General features: G+C 42.4%; 1 protein-coding gene across 15 annotated transcripts in view; it reads right to left on the reverse strand.

Moving 5' to 3' along the window:
* The window catches only part of BLTP1 (bridge-like lipid transfer protein family member 1), a 312,192-nt gene that overhangs the window by 125,979 nt on the left and 164,798 nt on the right, over positions 1 to 21,415 (reverse strand). For all 15 annotated transcript variants that reach the window (XM_061585180.1, XM_061585183.1, XM_061585181.1 and 12 more), the window contains 13 exons: positions 19,824 to 19,997; positions 16,774 to 16,894; positions 16,263 to 16,406; positions 15,312 to 15,439; positions 14,592 to 14,794; positions 14,117 to 14,314; positions 13,817 to 14,028; positions 13,437 to 13,588; positions 12,578 to 12,728; positions 11,461 to 11,613; positions 8,566 to 8,806; positions 3,907 to 4,055; positions 2,341 to 2,560 (listed from right to left, as the gene is read on the reverse strand). In XM_061585180.1, coding sequence (XP_061441164.1) covers positions 2,341 to 2,560; positions 3,907 to 4,055; positions 8,566 to 8,806; positions 11,461 to 11,613; positions 12,578 to 12,728; positions 13,437 to 13,588; positions 13,817 to 14,028; positions 14,117 to 14,314; positions 14,592 to 14,794; positions 15,312 to 15,439; positions 16,263 to 16,406; positions 16,774 to 16,894; positions 19,824 to 19,997 — 2,246 coding nt within the window. The remainder of the gene's footprint in view (positions 1 to 2,340; positions 2,561 to 3,906; positions 4,056 to 8,565; positions 8,807 to 11,460; positions 11,614 to 12,577; positions 12,729 to 13,436; positions 13,589 to 13,816; positions 14,029 to 14,116; positions 14,315 to 14,591; positions 14,795 to 15,311; positions 15,440 to 16,262; positions 16,407 to 16,773; positions 16,895 to 19,823; positions 19,998 to 21,415) is intronic.

Raw genomic sequence — 21,415 nt, forward strand, 5'->3', positions numbered from 1 at the left:
AAAGCAGTTATGAAAGGAGCCGCAGCCACGGCTCCCGGCGAGGTAAAAAGTGAGAAAAAACGGCTGCCTCCTGCAGGAGGCGGTGGCAAGGCAGGGCAAGGGCTGACGAGAGAGCCGCAGCCGCAGCTCTCAGGGCTCGTCCCGAAAGAGAGGTGAGCCCAATAAAATCAGACGTCACCTACGGTGGGGAGATGTCGAAAAGGAAAAAATACTAAAACACTGGCCGAAAAGAGAGCCGCAGCCGTGGCTCTCAGGGAAGGCTCGTGTCTTGGAGACGGGAGCCAAAAGAGAAAACAGCAGCCGCCGGATTCCGTCAAAGAAGAAAAAATACTAAAACACTGGCTGAAGAGAGAGCCGCAGCCGCGGCTCTCAAGGAAGGCTCATCTCTGGGAGACGGGAGCCAAAAGGGAAAACAGCAGCCACCGGATTCCTCAGCAAAAGGAACAAAAGGGGGAAACAAAGTGAGGTAAAAATAAAAATCCCCCCCAAAAAATAAGGTCCCAGACAATATAAAAAGAGGGTGAGGGAGAGAAGAAACAAGAAGAATTTTGACAGTCCCACACGCTCAAACTTAGCTACAGTAGAAGATCCAAACGCCTCGAACAAACGAAGGCAAGAATGAACTGGAGTGGGAGGGGCTCGATGCCCCAGGTCTTGACTTCGATCCATTCTTGCCTTCGGACGCTAGATGGCGCTATATCCCACATGATGTCGGACTACCTAAGGAAAACTTTCTTTTCTTAATGTATTTTAGGAATAGTGTGAGAGCTGGGTAATATATTGCTACTTCTATAGTAACTAGTTATATGGACAAAGAGGGAGATTATTTTATGTCTAACCGTGGCTGAATCTTTCTCCAAAGGACCAATCTCCAATGGACAGAAGAGACTATTGGTCATACTTGAAAAGAGAGAGAGACAGACAGACAGACAGACAGACAGACAGAGAGACAGAGAGAAACAGAGAGAGACAGAGACAGAGAGACAGGACAGAGAGACAGAGACTCTCTCTGTGTGTGCTCCCTCTAGTGCTTGAAGGCAAGAACACTGATGCTTCAAAGGACTTTACTTGCTCACTTCCTCTGAAGCCTTAGTTTGTTTATGGCAAAGTTAGAATCCCACACAGAAAGAACAGGTGCAGAAAAGACACTTAGAACATACACTACAATAAGACAGTCCACATGAAGCAGGCTGTGAACATGTGTGCCTATGCCCCATGGATAGGACTAAAAGATAAATGACACTCCATCAGGCAGCCAAAAATAGGGAGAGGTCTTGAGGTCATTTTAACACTCAAGTAAATATACATTTCAGGTAAGGCCAATGGTCCCTTTTTCCCTTGACTGTAAGATGTCCTCAGGTGGGGTTTCCCCAAACAGACCAACTACATGATAGGTGTTAGGCTGCCTACATTAGCCCAGGCTACAAGATGGCAAATCCCATGACAAGGGGCACTTAGTAACACTGCTGATGTAGCTGCATACTTTGTGGAATGGGCTGTACGTTTCACTGGAGGTGGTAAGTGCAATGAGACACAGGCAAGTGTAAATGTATGCCTTAATCCAACAAATAAGATTATCACCTGAGGAGCATCCACTAATGGCACCCCTTTCATGAGATTGCTCGTCTTGAGCCACTGTCTCAGAGAAGATCATACCAGCAGTGAAAGTTCCACCTACACATGATATCTGCATGTGGTAACAGGGCACACTGGAGTATGGGCACGGTGGTACTCCCTGTACCTGAGAAGTATTTTTACTTGAATGTAAAGATGTCCTCAGAGCCTCTTCCTATTTTGGGCTGCCTGGTGGGAGTGTCATTTATCTTTAAGTCCTATCCATCAGACATAGCTACACATGTTCAGAGATTGTTTTGTGTAGAGTGTCTTAATATAGTGCAAGTGTGGGGAACTTTTGACCCTCCAGATGTTGCTGAACAACATCTTCCATCATTCCTGGCCATTGGCCATGCTTGCTGAGAATGGTGGAAGGTGTAGTTCAGCAACACCCGGAGGGCCAAGGGTTCTCCACCCCTGCTGCAGCATATGATCTCAGTGTCTTTTCTGCACCTGTTCTTTCTGTGTTGGACTCCTAAGCTTAGTCACAAATGAACTGAGGCTTCACAGGAAGTGAGCAAGTAAAGTCCTTTGAAGCAACAGTGTTCTCACCTTCAAGCATTAGGGGGAGTTCACATCCCACCAGAAGACATCTGGCTCTCAAAAGGAAAAAATATCACCCCTGGTGTCGGGGCTACTGAAAACAGAGACATCAATTCCATGAATTAAGCTATTAGTCAATGCTTTCACAGTTTAGAATGGAACCATACTATAATATTTCTGTACCTGTTCTTGTTAAAGAACTACTTTTAGGGGCTGTAGCACTTCTTTGAGGGGTTCCTTCCAAGAGATTGTGCAGGCTAGGAAAGCTTCCTGTCAAGTAGCTGAGTAGACTCTCTTTTCTTGGACTTTCTTTGATAAGCAGTCCAGAACGACCAGCATGTACTGGTGAATCTGTAGCTGTATCTCCACTGGTGTAGCTCAGGGAATGATATGGATGGATACCCTGGAATGAAAACATATGCATCACAATAAGACCACAATATACTCCTACACATGTTTATCTTTATACAAGTCACACTGAATTCAATTAGGGACAACCTCAGTTCCTGGAAATTACATCTCAAAGCATAGCTTGGATTGCAGTTCAAAGCATAACTGGGGATCAGTAGGATTTCTCACTAACATGGCTAAGGTCAGGCTGTAATATATATATATAACTCTTTTGAGATTTGTATTTATATGTACATATGAACTATTTGTTCCAATAATCTAAACATAAGAGATGGTTAAGAACCTGGCTAGGACAACAAGCTCCTCTAGTCCAGGAGTCAAATTTTTAAACCAGGGAAACTGTTGTGGACACCACACCCTGCTCTACTGGCTACAAGAGAATGCTTCTTTCAAGCCTAATTTCAGCGGGAAGAGGGGAGGGTGCCCTGCAGGTGTCAAGGAAATACTCTGAGGATGCATGTGCACTATGAGCACCAAGATGGTAACCCCCTGCTTTAGTTTATTTCACCTGTATTTATATCTTTCCACCAATATAATATAAAGATACACACAGTAATGTGTCAGTCACTCTACTGAAGATGAAAGTTACTTGAGAAATAGCACATTACGATTATTAATAAACTGTTTAAGCATTTCCTCTGTTATAGTTGCCCCCAGGTAACAGTTTTTCAACTGAAAATTCATTCAGCCATAGTAAACTGATTCCTTTGAAGTTCCCTTTTCTTCTTGTTGCATGATCCCTAATGCCTGCTGTTGAGGTCAGACAGCAGGCCAAGGAATTGAGTTCTTGGGGCATAGTAAAAGCTTCTAAGCCTCCATTTGGTTTCAGACCAACATATAGAGGATACCAAACAGAAGTTGAGAAAATATACAGTAGAATTTCAGACAAGCTCAGAATACAAGGTTATCTAAAGAACAGGTTTCTTGACAGATCAACAGAGATCTGAGACTAGATGATTAATGCTGTACTGTCTAACACTGATCAGGGGACATTAACAGAAACCAGTGTGGCATAATGGTTAGAGTGTTGGACTAGGACACAGAAGGTGCGGGTCCAAATTCCTACTCAGCCATGAAGCTCACTGAGTGACCTTGAGCCAATGGCTGCCTCTCAGACTAACCTACCCCACAGGGTTGTTGTGAGGCAAAATTGGAAGTGGTAGAACCAAGTACACCATGTTTAGCTTCACAAAATTAATATAAATAAATTTGCGGTGGTTAGTTCAATTATCTGAAAACAGGATATAAGGTTTCATACTCAATGCTATAGCTGTTTGTTGATCCTTACACCAATAATATAATCATGTCCTCCTCATTTTCAGAATAAAGCAGTTTTACCTTTATTTTAAGACCAGAATCACTATGTGTATGAGTCTTTGATAGTTTTCTCATAATCTCAGCCCCAGTCACAGGCCCAGAAGAAACACCAGCAGGTGGGGGGCGGGTACCAGTCCCTTCCAGAAGCATTGTATGTTCACTGACAGTGGCTGAAACACACAACAGTTGTACAAATTAATTACAGGAGAAATGTAGCCAAGACTATTGGTTATTGAAGACACTTATTACTGGGCTGCCCTATAAGTGCTCATTTACATTTGGAACACAAAATTGCAGACATTGATTTAATCCCAGTTTAAGACCCTAAAACGTGGGCCTGCTGACATTTCTAAGAGGATAATGCATTTCTGAAGACTGTGTTCTTCACACCCATTTTTTCTCATCTGTTTGCCACAACTATAATTTTCAATTTGTATGTTCTTTTCACAATTGCCTTTGTTTCACATTCCCCTTTGCTAATTTATAGTAATAATAGTGAAGAACTTTTTGTAGAAAGTTCATTAAGAGTATTGGTCATATTGTAAAGGTATGCCAAAATTTGCTGGGTCTTTTCCTATATATATTTTCCAAGGTTGGGAAGCAAAACTGCAATTCAATACAATTATGTGTATAACTGTTATTAGAATTATGTAATAAGAAGAAACAGAACTAGGTTCGAAACTGCAATATTTTCTTTCTCACTGGGCTAAAATGCTTCAGAAGTTGCTGCCAATACTAAATACGTATGTACTGGCTGCCGAAGTGTAGTATTTGCAGCCAGCTTGCACATTCTAGCATACTTGGCCATTCTTAAAAGTTTCAATTTTTTTTTTTCAGTTTGCCATAATACAAGAGCCCTCTTCACGTGTTCCTTTCTCCACACAATTAACACTGCAAATAAGAGGACGTGGAGAGTGGGGCAACTGTGTGCAGCAGTGAATCTGCTCTACACATGTAGGTCCATCACGTGGGTTAGAACCATGGATTACCGGGATTCTAAAATGCACAGGGTTCCTACACAAGTAGAACAGGCGTTCAGCTGCAGACAGTTACCTTCCATGTTACCTGTCATGGAGGGTAACGAGGATAGGGATGGAAGGAATGGGAGAAGCTCAGCCATCCTCACTTCCTTTTGTATGTAATGCTAGCCGCGGCAGCAGAAAGAGCTATCTGCAATAGGGCAGTAGGGGGGAAAAGAAGCCATAATCGGGCAGCACTGGGGGAACGCGGCTCCTGACAACTTATGGGGAGAAGGAGAGAGATGCTAGGAGGAGAGAACTCCCAGTAGCCAGAAGGCTGGTGGCCAAGCCTGAGAAAGAAGACCAGCTTTATTAACGCACACACAATTTAATTTTTTTTAATAAGAATTAAGGGAGAGAACATAATACCCAACAAAAAAGAGGAACACAGAAACAGAGAACACAGTAAAGGAACAAACTCACAAGAGCTAAGGAAGAAAGATCCAACCTAGGACAAAGGCAGGAATGGACTGGGATCACACGGGAAGAAACATCAGTTTTGACTCCCATGCGTTCCTGCTTTTGGACACTAGGTGGTGCTAATACCCTCCTGATGGCATGCTTTGTTGTTGTTGTTATGTGCCTCCAAGTCAACTACGACTTATGGCGACCCTATGAATCAGTGCCCTCCAAGAGCATCTGTCATGAACCACCCTGTTCAGATCTTGTAAGTTCAGGTCTGTGGATTCCTTCATGGAAAAAGAACACCTGAAGATGGAATAACAAGTGACAAAGAATAGAAAAAAATTGCCAAACATAACCACTACTGATTCTACCAGATGTGAGCAACACTTCTGGCATGCTAAAATAAAAATATTTTAAAGCTGATAAATTTGCAAGACCCCCTCTAGGATGCACACCTTAACGTGGTGAGGGAGTTTGAGAGTGTTGAAGAAGCTAAGAGCAATGCTGTCAGGAGTCTAGACCAAGAGGCTAGACTCCTAGCAGGGGCACCCAAGGTGGAATGGTCAAAGCTAAAACACCAGACTAAGATGCATCCAAACTCAGAGGAAGGCAATGGTAAACCACCTCTGAATATCTCTACTGGGCAGGACACTGAGGAAACTGTGACACAAAGGGGCTCAATTGGTCCTGCTAGCCCCGTATTGGCCTTGCCGACTATGGTTCTTGGACCTTCTCTCACTATCAGTAACAGACCCCTGGAGATTGCCTGTCAGGCCGGATCTTATGTCACAGGGACCGATCTGGCATCTGGATCCCGACTGGCTGAGTGTGACGGCTTAGCGTTTGAACGGAGTCAGCTGAGTAGCACAGGACTGCCTCAGGGGGTGGTTGACACAATTCAAGCATCCAGGAGGCCGTTGAGAAATTGTATTTACCAGAGTACTTGGCTTGCTTTTTCCAACTGGTGCACGTCCCAGGGTTTCCTACCTTCGCAAGTCAGTGTACAACAGGTTTTGCAGTTCCTGTATAGAGGGCTGAACATTGGACTAAAAGTGAACACCTTGCGTCGTCATGCCTCCACTATCTCCTCAATCCTGTCTGTCTCTCCATCTGCCGTTCCCATGAACTCACACACGCTTATCAAACATTTTTTGAAAGGGGCTACCCTCTTCTCTCTGGCTGTGTGTCACCATTTCCCTTCCTGGAGTCTACCTAAGGTCCTGCAAGCCCTGCAGAGCCCTCCATTTGAACCCCTTGCTTCAGTACCACTGTGACTGTTATCCTTCAAGGTCCTGTTTCTGGTGGCGATCACATCTGCGAGAAGAGTCTCAGAGCTGGGAGCTTTGTCATCGGCCCGCCATCTCTGCATCTTCCATAAGGACTCAGTAGGTTGCGGCCAGATCCATATTTTTGTCCCAAGGTCAGCTCAGTGTTTCACTGTAACCAGGAAATTGTTCTTCCGTCATTCTGTCCGAAGGCCATCCATCCATTAGAGAAGGCCTGGCACTCGTTAGATGTTCGGAGAGCTCTCAAGATCTACCTATCTCGAACCCAGGATATAAGACTAACAGTCATTATTTGTATCCTTTCACCCAAGGACCCTGGGAAAAAAGGTCTCTAAATCCACTTTGTCTTGTTGGTTGCACGCCTGTATTACACTAGCGTATGAGTCACTTAACCTTCCAGTGCCTGCTAAGACAACGGCACATTCCACCAGATCAGCCGCTACTACGGCTGCCTTTGCAACCAACGCACCTCTTGCAGATATCTGTACAGCAGCTGTATGGTCTACTCCAGACTCCTTTATTAAGCATTATAGGACAGACCATTACGCCTCTGCTGACACTTCTTTTGGGAGGCGTGTTCTGCAACAGGTTACTTCTCATGACTACTCAGTGGTCCCTCCCTATTAGGGCTGCTTTGGTACATCCCATGTGATGGCATGCTACCTAGGGAAAACGAACCATTGGTCTCACCTGAAGGGTGGTTTTCCCAGGTATCATGCCATCATGGCCCTCCCTGTTGGAGGATACTGGGGTGTTTTTTACCATCTTTAAATGGTTTACTATTCCACATTTCTTCGTTTTTCTTTATGCATTAAGTCAAAATCCTTTGATATGTTAAGAATGTACCTGTTGTTCCTACGTGGTTAGTTCCTGTATTTTCCTTGCTGGTAAGCTGGTTGGCCATTGTATCTTCTCAGATATCGCACTTTGGACTCGTCATGAATGAACTAACTGGAGTGGGAGGGGCATGGTTGCCTTGGGTCTTGACTTCAATGCATTCTTGCCTTTGGACGCTAGATGGTGCTATTACCCACGTGATGGCATGATACCTGGGAAAACCACCCTTCAGGTGAGACCAATGGTCTGATCTGGCAGTGCAGGGGCAAGAAGGCTTTGTCATCCCATCCACCCCAGTTCATTTGTTTACTCCCATGGAATCTGAATGGGGCACTATCAGCTTTTCCTGTTGAGTCCTTAAGGCATGTTCTCTTGAAGATGCTTGCTCTCAGAACCTTGTTTTAGTGCAGGGTTGCACTAAATCCAGCCTCCAAGCAAATTCTTCTGGCCCCCCAAGACCCCAACAATTTTGGTGGAGGCAGCAAAAGAAAAGAAAAGAAAAAGAAGAGTAGATATAGCCCTGGCTCTGAAACATTTCCACCCATCCAGCACCCTGATAGAGATACAAATCATTTAATGAGTAGGTAGGGGATGATAACTGTCCCTCCTCAGCTGTTCCACACCGATCAGCTGAAGAAGCGGGGCTGTGTGTCTAGCTGAGTGTGTCTAGCTGTGTCTTGTGTTGTCTGCATGTCCTGTGTGAGAGCATGGGATGGCCACACTGATCGCTGGTATGCAGCCCACAGGGGGTTGGCCAAGGGTGAATGTAGCCAAAAAAATGTTAGCCAGCCTTGTTTCAGCGGCTACAGTATAGCATCAGAATGTGAAGTAAGCTGAGTTGTGTAATTTATCCCAAGGATAAGCAAGGAATATAATCAAAGATACAGTAACACAGAGGAGGAAAACACAAGTGCAATGATGATTGTTTCTTCCCAGAACAAGCCAGATTAACTTAAAAAAACAAGAACTGTGTGTCTGTGTGTGGGAGAAGAAAGACAGACAGACAGATTAAGCAACATGATATTTATGGAGTGGGAAACAAGCTGATTTTCAAAAGAAGTAGAAGAAGTTGGGCATAGTGCTTTTACAGAAGCAAGTTAAATTGAGAAAGTGCAACTGAAATACAAAAGTACCTGCATCAAACTCAAATTCTGCTCCATCAGCACTTGTGTCACTTTGAAGGCCACCTCCATTGTCTAAGCCAAACCCATCCTCTTGCTCATGGTGTACAGCTGACTGGAGTTTCATTGGCTGCGTTGGCCTATGTAAACTCACCCCTTTGAAGGCTGGTGTTACCACAATGAATTTCATCCATTGTCTAGCAAGTGCAATGAGACCTTTCTTTAATGTCACCAGAGCAGGAAGGCCATCGCTCTATAACACAAACACACAGGATATTCTTAAAATAAACCCCCAAAAAGTGAACCCATGTTAGTCTGTTATAGCAAATGTAAAAGGGAGACTTGAAGCACTTTACACTGTGAACTTTTGCATGTTTGCTCGGAAGTAAGTTTCACTGTGTTCAATCAGGCTTGCTTCTAGGTAAGTGTGCCTAGAATTGCAGCCTTCAAATTTTACTCCTAAATATGCTAAAATATTTTATGTTTATCCTAAAAACAGATTCCTATAGCTGCTACCTGCCATAGCAGATATATCTGACCACAGAAGGTAATATTAGAAAGCAGTATTAGAAAGGATTAACTTCTAATAAAGGCTAATGTAGAGTTCATATGTGCACTGGTTACATGATTAGCTTACATGACACAGCATGTCATGGAGAAAAGCAGGAGAGCAAAAACCATGAAGAGATAGTGACTAGGTGAAAATGAGCCACAATTTTACTGGCTACAGTTCACACAATAGTTTGAAGCAACACAGGCAGGGATCCCATCTGTATTCTGAGACAGTGGGGAGGACCCAACCTGTGTGCTGAGGAAGGACATTAACGGAGAAGAAACTGGCAACCTGGCCTGCCAGTCCTTGACCTAGGCTGGTCCCATGAGCTCATATTCCCATGGTCCTGTAAGCCCCCCCCGATAAGTGTGGAGTCAACCCACACTTCTTTTGACTGTTAGCTGGCCCATCCCCAGCCAAGACCAGTTGTGATGAACACAAAAAAATAGAACGATATGGTGCAATAACTGCAATGGGGAAAGTCAATCCGGAATGCAGGCAATACTAGCCTTGTCAGCCAGTGATTGATGCTAGCTCATAGCAAGGTGGTACATGAATGAAACAGATGATATAGAGTGGGTAGGAGGGCAGACAGACAAAGAAATCACCATCCAGTGCCTGGGTTGGATTCTAATTTGTGAGCCAAGAATGGACCAGAGTGGAGAAGTTCTTTCTTGGATCAGCATCAAGCCCATGCCCCCACCAGCAGCTGCCCAGCTCCACCAATTGATTGGGGGAGCACATGTGCTCTGTAGCACAAGTGGAGCACAAAGTAGACAAATTAGTTACACCAGGCACAACCAACCAGATTATTATACCACTTCGCACATATACACACCAGGGACAAGAGGAGCATCTCACAAAGTCAGGATCCAAGCTTACACTAGTTTGAGGCTCTCGCAATCAGTCTCAAAAATTAAGCATTAAATTATCTTTGTTTATTAATTTGTTTTGCAGAATGTGTACAGTAATACCTTCCCTTGGCTTCTACTTTTTCACAATATGTTAATTTGATGTATGATTTCATTGTAATATCATGTTTGCCTTCTGGGAGGAGGGGATTGGTAAATTCCGACCACCCATTTTGAGGTGAATATACCAATGTACTAAATTTACATATATATTGTATGTACACTTCTTTGTTGTACAGTTATTAATGAAAATCAATTAATTTTTTAAAAAAAATTAACCATTAAAATTAAAATAATACCAGCCTCAAGAAATGCAATCAACATCTGTGGCAGAAAAATAATTAGAGAAAAACTGATTCTGTCTAACTCACTACATTAACATCTTTGTGTTATTTCAGAAGAACACTTAATAGCCAAAGCAATTACAGTAGGGCCCCGCTTTACGGTGTTTCGTTTTATGGTGCTTCGCTAATACAGCGGTCTCAATTAGATGCAATTAGACTAAAGCCCCACTCATACGGCGCTTGCTCCACTTTTAAGGCGGTTTTCGGGCATCGCACCCCATTCTATTCAATGAGTTCCGCTTTACAGCAGGGGTCCGGATTCAGATTGGACATTAGAAGGAACTTCTTGACAGTAAGGGCAGTTCGGCAATGGAACCGACTGCCTAGGGAGGTGGTGGGATCCCCTTCGCTGGATGTTTTCAAGCAGAGGCTGGACAGCTATCTGCGGGAGATGCTCTAGCTGTGGATTTCCTGCTGTGAGCAGGGGGTTGGACTCGATGGCCTACAAGGCCCCTTCCAACTCTATGATTCTATGATTCCATTTTTCTTGTCCAAATTACATTCAACATTCTGTGGCTACTGAGAATGTTCAATCCTCATTGGGCTATTTTTTGTTTGCTTGAGGTTTTTTTGGGTCCCTTTACACTTTCAGCTTTTTAAAAGTTTTATTTTTATACTTTTACAAGCCTTGCTGATAGCTTCCCTCTTATTTTTCAGTGGCCCCATTTCTGTTCACACTTACCACCTGCGTTTGCTATTAGATGGAGGAATAATGAAAATACAGGTACAGTAGGGCCCCCTTTACGGTGCTTTGCTTTACAGTGCTTCGCTAATGCAGCAGTCTCAATTAGATGTAATTAGACTAAAGCCCCACTCATATGGCACTTGTTCTGAATTTAATGCGGTTTTCAGGCATTGCATGCCTTTCTATTCAATGGGTTCCACTTTTTGGCGGTTTTCGCTTTTCAGTGGGGGTCCGGAACGTAACCCGTCGTATGAGTGGGACCCTACTGTATTATGATGAAACACTACAGATATCTACATAAATTTTAACATGAATTATTAAAGAATATTATATTACAAGTTAACATAATGCTACTGTGAACACTCTAAAAAGTACCAATTTTTGATAGGACCACATTTTTAAACAGTAACTTACCATAGTTGCATCCTCAATGATAGAATAGTTTGCTTGATGAAGATAATGGTGCAGTATATTACACAGCAAACAAGAAGGATTTTCTTGGAGGTAACGGGCTAATTTAGTGAGTCTGTTATACTTGCTTCTTAGAGGAAAGTGTACACTTTTGTTCTGAATGTATAAAAGTAGTTAGATTTATTAGATTGATTCAATACACCATTTATTCCCCCCCCCAAATCTAACATCAAGCCTGGACATATCGTGCATATGTACTGCACATATTAGAATTATATTAGGATTTTATTATTTAATTGTATTACCATTTTAGCAACATTGTAATGCACCATTATTTTTAGTTGATTTCAGAACTGAAGGTTGACTTAACCTACATCCATATGCAGTTCACATTCCACGACAGAAACAGTACAGACTTCCCCACTACAGGAAAAAGCAGCAACTATATGTTATATGAACCCACCATTTCTTTGGCCGAGTATAGATCTCTATTCTTTCTATCTGTTCCCATAGGACCCAGCTGATGTTTCCATATGGATCCACCCCTTTAATGCTGTCTTCAGTTCCATGACTACTCTTCATCTACCACCACAATCACATCAGTTCTTGCCAAAATGCTAAAAAAAATCCACACTCTCAAGTACTGTACTTGGTAATCAAAAATCAGAATAAACTAAAATACAAATACAGGTAGGCTGAGCGCAACACATTCTGTTTTTCCGAGAATCATCCCAATGACAATTTGAGAGACATGGAGAATGCAATGATGTATCTAGTTTTTCATCAAGTTTTGACCTACTTCCACATGACATCCTTCTAATGAAAAATTAGGGCTAGGTATGTTAGAAAGTAATCTGAGGAATGTTATTTGAGAAAGCCCTTAGATTATCAATGTACATTTCCAGGGTGGGATTATAATATTCACATTTGTATTCTGCCTGACCTCCAAAATCGTATACATGAGGCTATTCCATGTATTCCAATGGAACAGGCTAGGAAAAGTATGAACTATACTGGGGTAACAAATGGTTGCAACTGTAAAACCAAAAAGACATGCTAACACTCTATTGTGCATTATGCGGCACTTTACTGTTTATCTGTTATTCAATAATCCACCCACCTCTAAGGCTTCAGTCATTATACAGCCCATGACAGCACAAACTCTTAGTGTTCTTTCTGTTTCTAATTTGTTTAAAGAGGACTTCACTTGATCAACAGGAAGAAGCCAAGCACCAACAGCAGGGGTTGCGGTGCTCAGAAGGTTCAGCTGCCTATTGGAAGAAAAATGAGATATAAAAGATAATTTTATCTGCCATAGGAGAAACGGTGGCAATTTAGTATGGAGTTTCCCTTTAAGTCTTCTTTAAGTGAGCACTAGAGGGGTTAATATCTTTATATAAACATCAACAACCCTCACACTTTTGAAACAGGTTTCATTTGTACATATTAGGAATGCAATCTAATGCCAAGTAGCAAAAATGATGTTAAGTTCCAACAATTTACTATAGATATAGCAGGGAAGATCAAGAAGGATACAAAACAAAACAATGCAGCAATGCAGAAGCTGGATAATTATGAACTGTGGTAACTGTTAGGTAGAAATTTGTTGTGGCAATAACTAAATATTGTGCCAGATACTGTCCTCAGCACTTTGAAGTAAAAGCTCCTCAGCTCAGAAAACTCAGGTGAGGGGACTGAACGGGATCAGAACTCTAGCATGAGTAGTAGTGGGCTTTAACTCTTTGCCCCCTGCTATGATCCTGATCCAGACTGAGCACCAGCACCTGAAATTTGCATAGAAAAAAGGTCCCATTGGGAGTTGGGACCCATACAAATTACAGGGAAGACTGATCTGATGCTGGCTATTTGGGATGGAAAACCTGTACAAGGCACAGATGTGTAGCTAACATAACCTGTAGTTTGATCCTAAGAGAACTAGCATGCAGCTGAAATACTCTATAAAGTGGAATCCACTGTACCTTGAAAATATATGGGCAGGTGAACGCACATTTGTAGGAGCAGCAAAACTGAACCAAATTTCTTTGATTGTCAGTTTCATGCTACAAGAATCAGGTGGGGGAGGCCTTAAAGGGTGGTCTTTTTTCAGATCATCGGATTCAACCCCTTCATCCTATACAAAACAGATAAAGACAGAAGAAAACTGCAAAGTAAATCTGTATTGCTTTGCATTTTTAAATATACATACATATATTGAAATTGCTCATGGATTGCTTATTTTCCCAGTGGGATGCATCTAAGTGTGAACAATGATAGGAAAATCAGTTTCATTTAGCAAATAAGAAAACATGCTATGTTGACACCACAGGAGAACATTAGAACATTACAAAACATGTCTCACCTGCTCATCTGAAACTGAATTTGGATGAGTATCTGAAGCAGCACTTAATCGATCGCAGGGGAGATTTTCGTCAGATACATCAGTATTGTAACCACTACCCGTTGGAGAATCAGAAGAATTGTTGGATGCAAGTAATCCATTCCTATCTGTGGCAGAAGATTTACCCATGTTTCCAAATGTATTATATAAAACAGCACCAGATTGTCTGCCACCTACGAGTAAAAGCAAGTAGAGGGAAATGTTGGTTCGCCCAATTTACTGTGTTAGCATACAAAAGAGATCGTCAAGCATATTGCTTACCTTTTATTGTCAAATTTTCAATCCCACATTCAAACATTATCCAGCCCCATTTCTCTTGGCTGGGACCTATCCGTGTTACATCTGGAACTGCTTGATGATCAGTTTCATCTACAAAAGAAAATTCATCCAACTCTTCCAACGTGAAAAGGACTTTTGATTTTTCAAAAGGAATAGCTGTTATTGCACAGGTTCCAATATCTGCAGGAAGAAAATAGCATTTTACTGGATAGCTATATACAAAAAAAAGAAGTATTTTTTATTTATTTGTAGGAATGTATATACAGCTCTCAACATATAAAATACCAGAGCAGTGTACATTTTAAGACCATTATGTTATGGCTACAAGTGTTCCTTCCAATAGTGAAAATTATTTCCAGTAAATTATTTCAATAATTTGCTCAAGTAAATTTGAGCATGAAATAAGTACTCTGCCCCTAATAAAGGTTTTGTAGTAAATACTTCCAAGCAAGCTTACCTGTTGTATCAAGACCCCTGAGCTGCCCATGAATGCGGTGAATATTAAGCTTAGTTGCAATTTCTTTTCCTTTCTCTGCTCCAGCGTTTGATCGCAGAGAACCTGAAGACTGAGGCTGCATTTTATTGGTATGGACATACTTGTCAAAAGTTACAGAACTTCTCCTAGTTTCGGCACAGTTTGTATTCTCTTCAACTATACCCCTTTTAAATAAAAAGGAAATAGTTGAGACATCTCTGAAGCTTCATTTATTCCATCAGCAAACAACTTTAAAATCTCCATAGTTTTGTTCCCTCAATAAATGCTAATAGCAAACAACAATAATTAATCAGGTCAACCAGTAATCAGGTGGAAGTCACAGAGTTCTCACATGCACAACTGCAGAAAAATTGTTATCCTGAGTACTTATTTTACAAATCACAAATCTGCTCCATATCACCAAAATGAAAACCTTTGAGGCAAATGTCTTTATCACACACAGAAAAATAAGGCTAAACCCTTTTGAATATATCATGAAATTTTCCCCAGAGAACTACACTGTACTCTTTTTGTGAAAATCTGGAATGATTTCAACCCATTCTTTTCTTTTTCCATCTCAGTTTGAGCCTTAATTTCTTATTTAGAAAGTCACGAGCAAGAAATTGCTTTATGGGAGCTTTCTCAAGCTCTGCTATCAGGCTATATACAAACACTATGAATTATCGAAAAGTATTGCCTTACCTGTTCATACGAAGCTGCGTAGCAATCCTATCAAAACACAAAGCCACTAAAGAAACATGGGTAACATTTTTGCCTGTGGCTGTGCCTGATGATTCTTCCACTGATGCTTGCAGTAAACACAAATTTACCTATAAAAAGTGATCCCAGAGAATAATGAAAATATTTGCTGTGTTCTTTAAGAAAGGACATTAAAAACAAAAGTTCATATTTCATCCCATTGAATTCAGAAAAGTCCACAGGGACCTGAATGTCACTTCACCCAAATGCTGCTACAATTTCAATGTTAACTGCACAACCACACTTTCTTGTCTGAGATGGGTACCAAGAAAAAATGAAGTGTCTTCTCTCTATATGATTAGACAATGGCCTGAGCAGATCTACTGGTTAGGCTGTAGCTTAAGCCCCTCTTCAGTAGCCAGTTAGCTCTCTCCTCTGGTCCATTTTTTTCCTCATAGCAATGTTCTTGCTCCAATTATGTTGTTGTGTATTTTCATCACAACAGTTTAGCAGGAATTGGAGGGATCCATAACAGGAGAAAGTAGGGTGTGGCTCCCCACTCCTCTCTGGGAGACTCACTTAAGGGATCATGAGGATGATGTTCCAAATCCCAACCTGACCTGGGGGCTAGCGTGCCTTCCACAAGCAGGCCGACAGTGGCTCACAATCTCAGCCTATGCTGTCACGGGCCTGTGCTTGCCTGCCACTTCTAAACATTATTCTCCAGAATGCAGCCTGTTATAACCTCTCACAGCCAGTCAGGCTGTCAAGACATCTGGATCCTTGCTCTATGCAAAGCTCTGTTAAGCTGTAGCCAATAAAAGTGGTTTATGCCTTGGTGTAATTCTTGCTCTTCTACCCTGCCCTCTGTTTCTGGCATGATAAAGACATAAAATTAAGCCGATGCATAAAATTATCCATCTTGCATGATTACTCATTCAAAGCAGTTATTACCTTGGGCAGTGAAACATTAGCTTGAAGACCTTTGATGGTCACATTATCTTGCTTAAGGGAAAGATTTGTCTGTGTTTTTACTTGAGTTGTTCCTGTGGCAGGGGTCTCTATTTTTGTTCCTCTAACGTCTTGCTTGGAGGACAGCTGGGGAAAAAGTGATGCCAGTTAGTGCTCAATTTATCCTGTTTTGGCTGGCAGAAATGAAAATGAGAGTTAATTCACAGTACTCAGAAAGATTTGTTAGAGCAGGAACTAAAACAAAAGAACTTAACTGAAAGCTGTGTGCTCTCTCTTTCTCTCCCCAGTGCTGCAGCAGATCCCTACCACTTTATAACAGAAAGCACACATTAGCATGGCTATTTCCTTTCCACCCACATCCCCTAGGTACAAGCATTGTGATTTTTGTTGAGGGTCTTGCAAAAACAAAAAAAATGTGGTGAGCCACGCCTTGCAAGCATATGTAGATAAACCTTTGGCATTTTGTAAAGTTACAATTATGTAATACACATACATTTTCTGAGAAAGTTGTTTTTCTGTTCTGTACAGCTTCTCTGAGGACCTTACGATGTAAATCATCCACAATAGCTGCAGGGTGACTCGTGCATGCACAGTGAACCATTGCCTCTATATACCTGTAGGAAAATTAGTTCAAAACAGTTTAGCTTTCAAATAATATAATCAAGACATAATCCACAAGTAGATTACAAGTAACATTTGTCAACTTGCCTTTTAAAGAAAAAAGTGAGAAAACAATATGGGAAGGAGAGATATTCACGCAAGTTGGGTCTAAACATTTTACCATTACTGAACCTAGACATTTGATTTTGGCAGCTCATCAAGTTTTCACAAATATTAGGATCTCCTATAAACACCAAGCAGAAGTCTTGTGCTTCATCAATACAGGGGAAGCTCCACAATCATCCCCTGTAAAGAGCTATGCAAGCCAAGACTGTATTGACCTGATTTCTGGGTCCCTTTGGTTCAGCAAGTTTCATGCTTGGTGTCCCTTTTCCTTCACCCTTACTTTTATGTTCTACAACAACACAGGATAGTGGAGTGGGATCTCTGTCAATGCCAGAACAAGTCAGTGTGTTATTATTTATTTATTATTTGAATTATATCCTGCCCTTCTTCCCAGCAGGAGTCCAGGGCGGCAATATATCATTGGTGAGTGGCACAATATGACCACTTATACTCTATGGGGCTGTTTGGCTTATAGGCCTTGGCATACATTACAAATTTCTTTGCCAATGTTATCATCATCATCATCATCAAATACTCACCTTTCACCCAAAGGTCCCAGCGCAGGTTACAAGAATTTTATAATATGACATTAAAAACAATATAAGAACAACCTTAAATCCCCAAATAGGGCGGGTCATAAGAATATCTATCTCAGGTGTCAAAGGCCAGGGTAAAGAGGTGCAACTTTAGCATTTGCTGTACAGCAAAGTTGCCAGACACACCTTGGTGGGGAAGGAGTTCCACAACTTAGGGGCCACCACTGTCGAGCGCCAGGTGACCCAGGGGGGCCTGGATCAGGTGGGGGGGAGCCCCAGGGCCCTTTCCCGGCACAGAGTGACTCTGGGGGGGAGCTGTTTGAGGGCCCACCCCCAGCTCTGCAGATGAGAGAGACGTCAGATGTGGAGGATGCTCCTGAAGGTCTGGGGGGAGGAGACATGACCAACCACTCTCTGATTCCCACAGGAAATTTGCCCACTCATGTGGAGACCCCTCCCTTGCCAAGCGCCCCAGGACAGCCGTTGGAGCAAGACCTCGTGTGCGCGCAAACTCCACCCCCCCCAGGATTCCTTGTCTGGCCCTTCAAACGCTTCCCTGCCAGAAACATCTGCGCCCCCTTCAATGGAGCTGGCACCTGAGGCATCTAGACTGTCCAATGAGCAGGTGTGTGCTCTGTCACTTTGTGCGCGCTGCCGAGAAAAGAGGCTTGGCCAGAGGGAGGTCTCACGCAAGATTCAGAGATTACGGGTGAAAACCTTTCCTACTTAAGCCCGCACCCCCTGATGAGGGTGCTGAGTCAACTCCCCTTACATGCTGCAGAGTAAGCCTGAGTAGTTTAGTTAGGGATTACAGTGAGCTAGTTAGCTAAGTCTATGAGATGCCTTGCCTTCGATGTTACTTTAATAAAACAGGAATTAATTCCGGTCTCGCCTCCGTTTCATGATTCTCACTCTGGGCAGGACAACCACCGAGAATGCTCTCTCCCAGGCCACCCCTCCCCCAAGCTTCTGAGGATAGTGAAACTACCAAAAGGATCCCCCTCTGCTGTTCTCCACACCAGACAGGGTCTGTAGGGAAGGAGGCAGTCTTTCAGAGATTTGGGACCTAAGCCATTTAGGGCTTTAAACACTAGCGTGAACACCTTAAATTGAGACCAAAAAACGAACTGGCAACCAATGCTGCTGTTTTAAAACAGGGTTATATGAGATCTGAACGGAACCCCAGGCAGGAATTTGGCTGCTGCATTTTTGATCACTTGAAGGTTCTGAGTTGTCTTCAAGGACAGACCCACATAGAGCTCATTGCAATAATCCAATGTGGAAGTTACCAGAGCATGGAGTACTGTGGCCATGTTATCTCTGTCCAAAAGGGTATGAAGCTGGTGAACCAGGTGGAGCTGGGAAAAGGCACTCCTAATCACTGAGGCCACTGGAGCCTCCAGTGACAGTGTTGGATCCAGGAGTACTCCCAAGCTGCAAACTTGCTCCTTCCAGGGGAATGCAACTGCATCCAGAACAGGCCATCTCCCCACCTCCCGGACATGAGAACACTGAAAATATGACATCTCTGTCTTTTCAGGATTCAGCCTCAATTTATTGGCCCACATCCAGCCCATCATTGCCTCCAAGCACCGGTCCAGCATCTCAACTGTCTCTCCTGATTCAGATGGAACAGAGAGATAGAGTTAGGTGTCATCCGCATATTGATGACACCTCATTCCAAATTTCCTCATGACAGCTCTCAGTGACTTTGTATACATGCTAAATAGGATGGGGAACAAGATGGAACCCTGCAGAACACCACAGGATAATTCCCATGGTGCCAAACAGTAACCTCCCAGAACTACGTTTTGGAAGTGTCCCTGGAGGTATGAGCAGAACCACTGAAGCACAGTGCCCCCAACCCCCATCTCTCTGAGATGCTCCATAAGCATACTGAGGTCAACAATATTAAAAGCAGCCAAGAGTTCAAGGAGAGTGAATATATGCTTTGTAATCACAATATTACTGCAGCGCAAGGGGGAGAGATATTTCTAGTCCTGATGACGCAGATAAGAATATGTATAATGTGGGCAGATACAGAAATGGGCAATGAAAGGATCCTTCTTGTCTACATCTGATTCCTACAAGGCCTTACAAACACAGCTGTAGTATTCCAAGTCATTATGGAGGTGTAGTATCCTTAACAATTTGATATAGCAGTACAACACTAAGACTTGTGCTGCTACAATGATGAAACAACATGTGTTCATGATAGTATTAGCTGTTTGTTATAGGTTCAGACTATTAGATTCATTTTTCTCCCCAAAATATGAAATACCTGTCTAAAGCTTCTGCCACAAGAGGAGTGAGAACTACATCCACAGGTCCTTTTATTTCCACAATAGCCGTTGTGCGGGTCTGAGAAACTGGGTGATCAAGAGTCCATTCTTCTGTTATTGTTTCATCATCTGTATTATCAAGGATTTTCTTTTCTAAGGGAGTATATGGGGTACTAAACAAACAAAAGTACAGATTATTAGTTTTAAAATATTAGATACAGCTACTTTCTGTGGTTACTTGAAACAGTAGAACTTACTAGAAGGGTTTATTTGGCTAAACATCTTTTCAGGATACAGCAACTCCCTTGCAGTGCTAAGTGCAAAATAATAAACTGTCTAATTTGAAGGGTGACAGATGTTCACACAAGGTCAGTGTAATCACATAGATAAGAATAGAATGCAGCATTGGACCTTTCATTGGACTAGCCTCAAATACATTTTTTTGTCAGTAATTCAGTCATTCTTGAACAGATAAAGATGCAGTTTATCCTGTCAATTCAGAACATTAAAGTTGTAACTACTTTTGCTAGTTAAATGCTTTCAACTATGTCAATCAGACAACTAGTGGAGTACCCACAGGGCCCCTGGTACTTCATCTGTCTTTTTCTGTATTTCCTAGAAGTCTCATCCCAATGCAACTAATGAAATGTACTATAAAATATTACACAGGCTTTCCTAAGGGAAAATGGACCATTGGTTTCACCTGAAGGGTGATTTTCATAGGAGGAATGCCATCATGCGGGTTATAGCTCCACCTATCGTCCGAAGGCAAGAATGTTTCTGAAGTCAAGACCAGGGGCGTCAGGCCCCTCCCACTCTCCAGTTCATTCGCAGCGAGTCCAGAGAGATATCTAAAAGTGCAGGAAAAAAGGGCCCAACTGGCCTACCAGCAAAGACATAATACAATAACAGTATTCATAATAACATGACTCTAACATAGTGATATAACATTAATAGCAGTCTTGACTTCACTAGTGAATGTAATAAAATAGCGTAACAAAAATATATAAAAGCCCTAGAAAAGAAATCTAGGTATCCTCCAACTAGGCATCCAAATTTCCTCCAACTGGGAGGGTCGTGATGGCATTCCTCCTATGAAAATCACCCTTCAGGTGAGACCAATGGTCCATTTTCCATAGGAGGAATGCCATCATGCGGGATGTACCAAAGCAACCCATAACAGGGAGGGACCATCCACATGCTAATCATCATTAAGAACCTGTTGCAACACTCGTCTGCCAAAAGAGGCATTGGCAGAGGCATAACGGTCTATTTTATAATGCCTTATAAACGAGTGTGGGGTAGACCATTTGCTCTGCAAATATCAGCAACAGGGGCATTGGTAGCAAAAGCAGCCATAGTGGCCGCTGACCTAGTGGAATGAGCGGTTATACTAGCTGGAACTGGAAGCTTAAGGGACTCATAAGCCAAAGTAATACATGCACGCAACCAGCGGGATAAGGTGGAATTAGCTACTTTATGCCCCATAGACCTTGGATGAAAGGATACAAACAAAGACTCAGTTCGTCGTATATCCTGGGTCCTGGACAGGTAGGTCTTGAGAGCCCTCCGGACATCCAACGAATGCCAA

This window comes from Rhineura floridana, chromosome 9, assembly GCF_030035675.1.
Source record: "Rhineura floridana isolate rRhiFlo1 chromosome 9, rRhiFlo1.hap2, whole genome shotgun sequence".
NCBI lineage: Eukaryota > Metazoa > Chordata > Lepidosauria > Squamata > Rhineuridae > Rhineura > Rhineura floridana.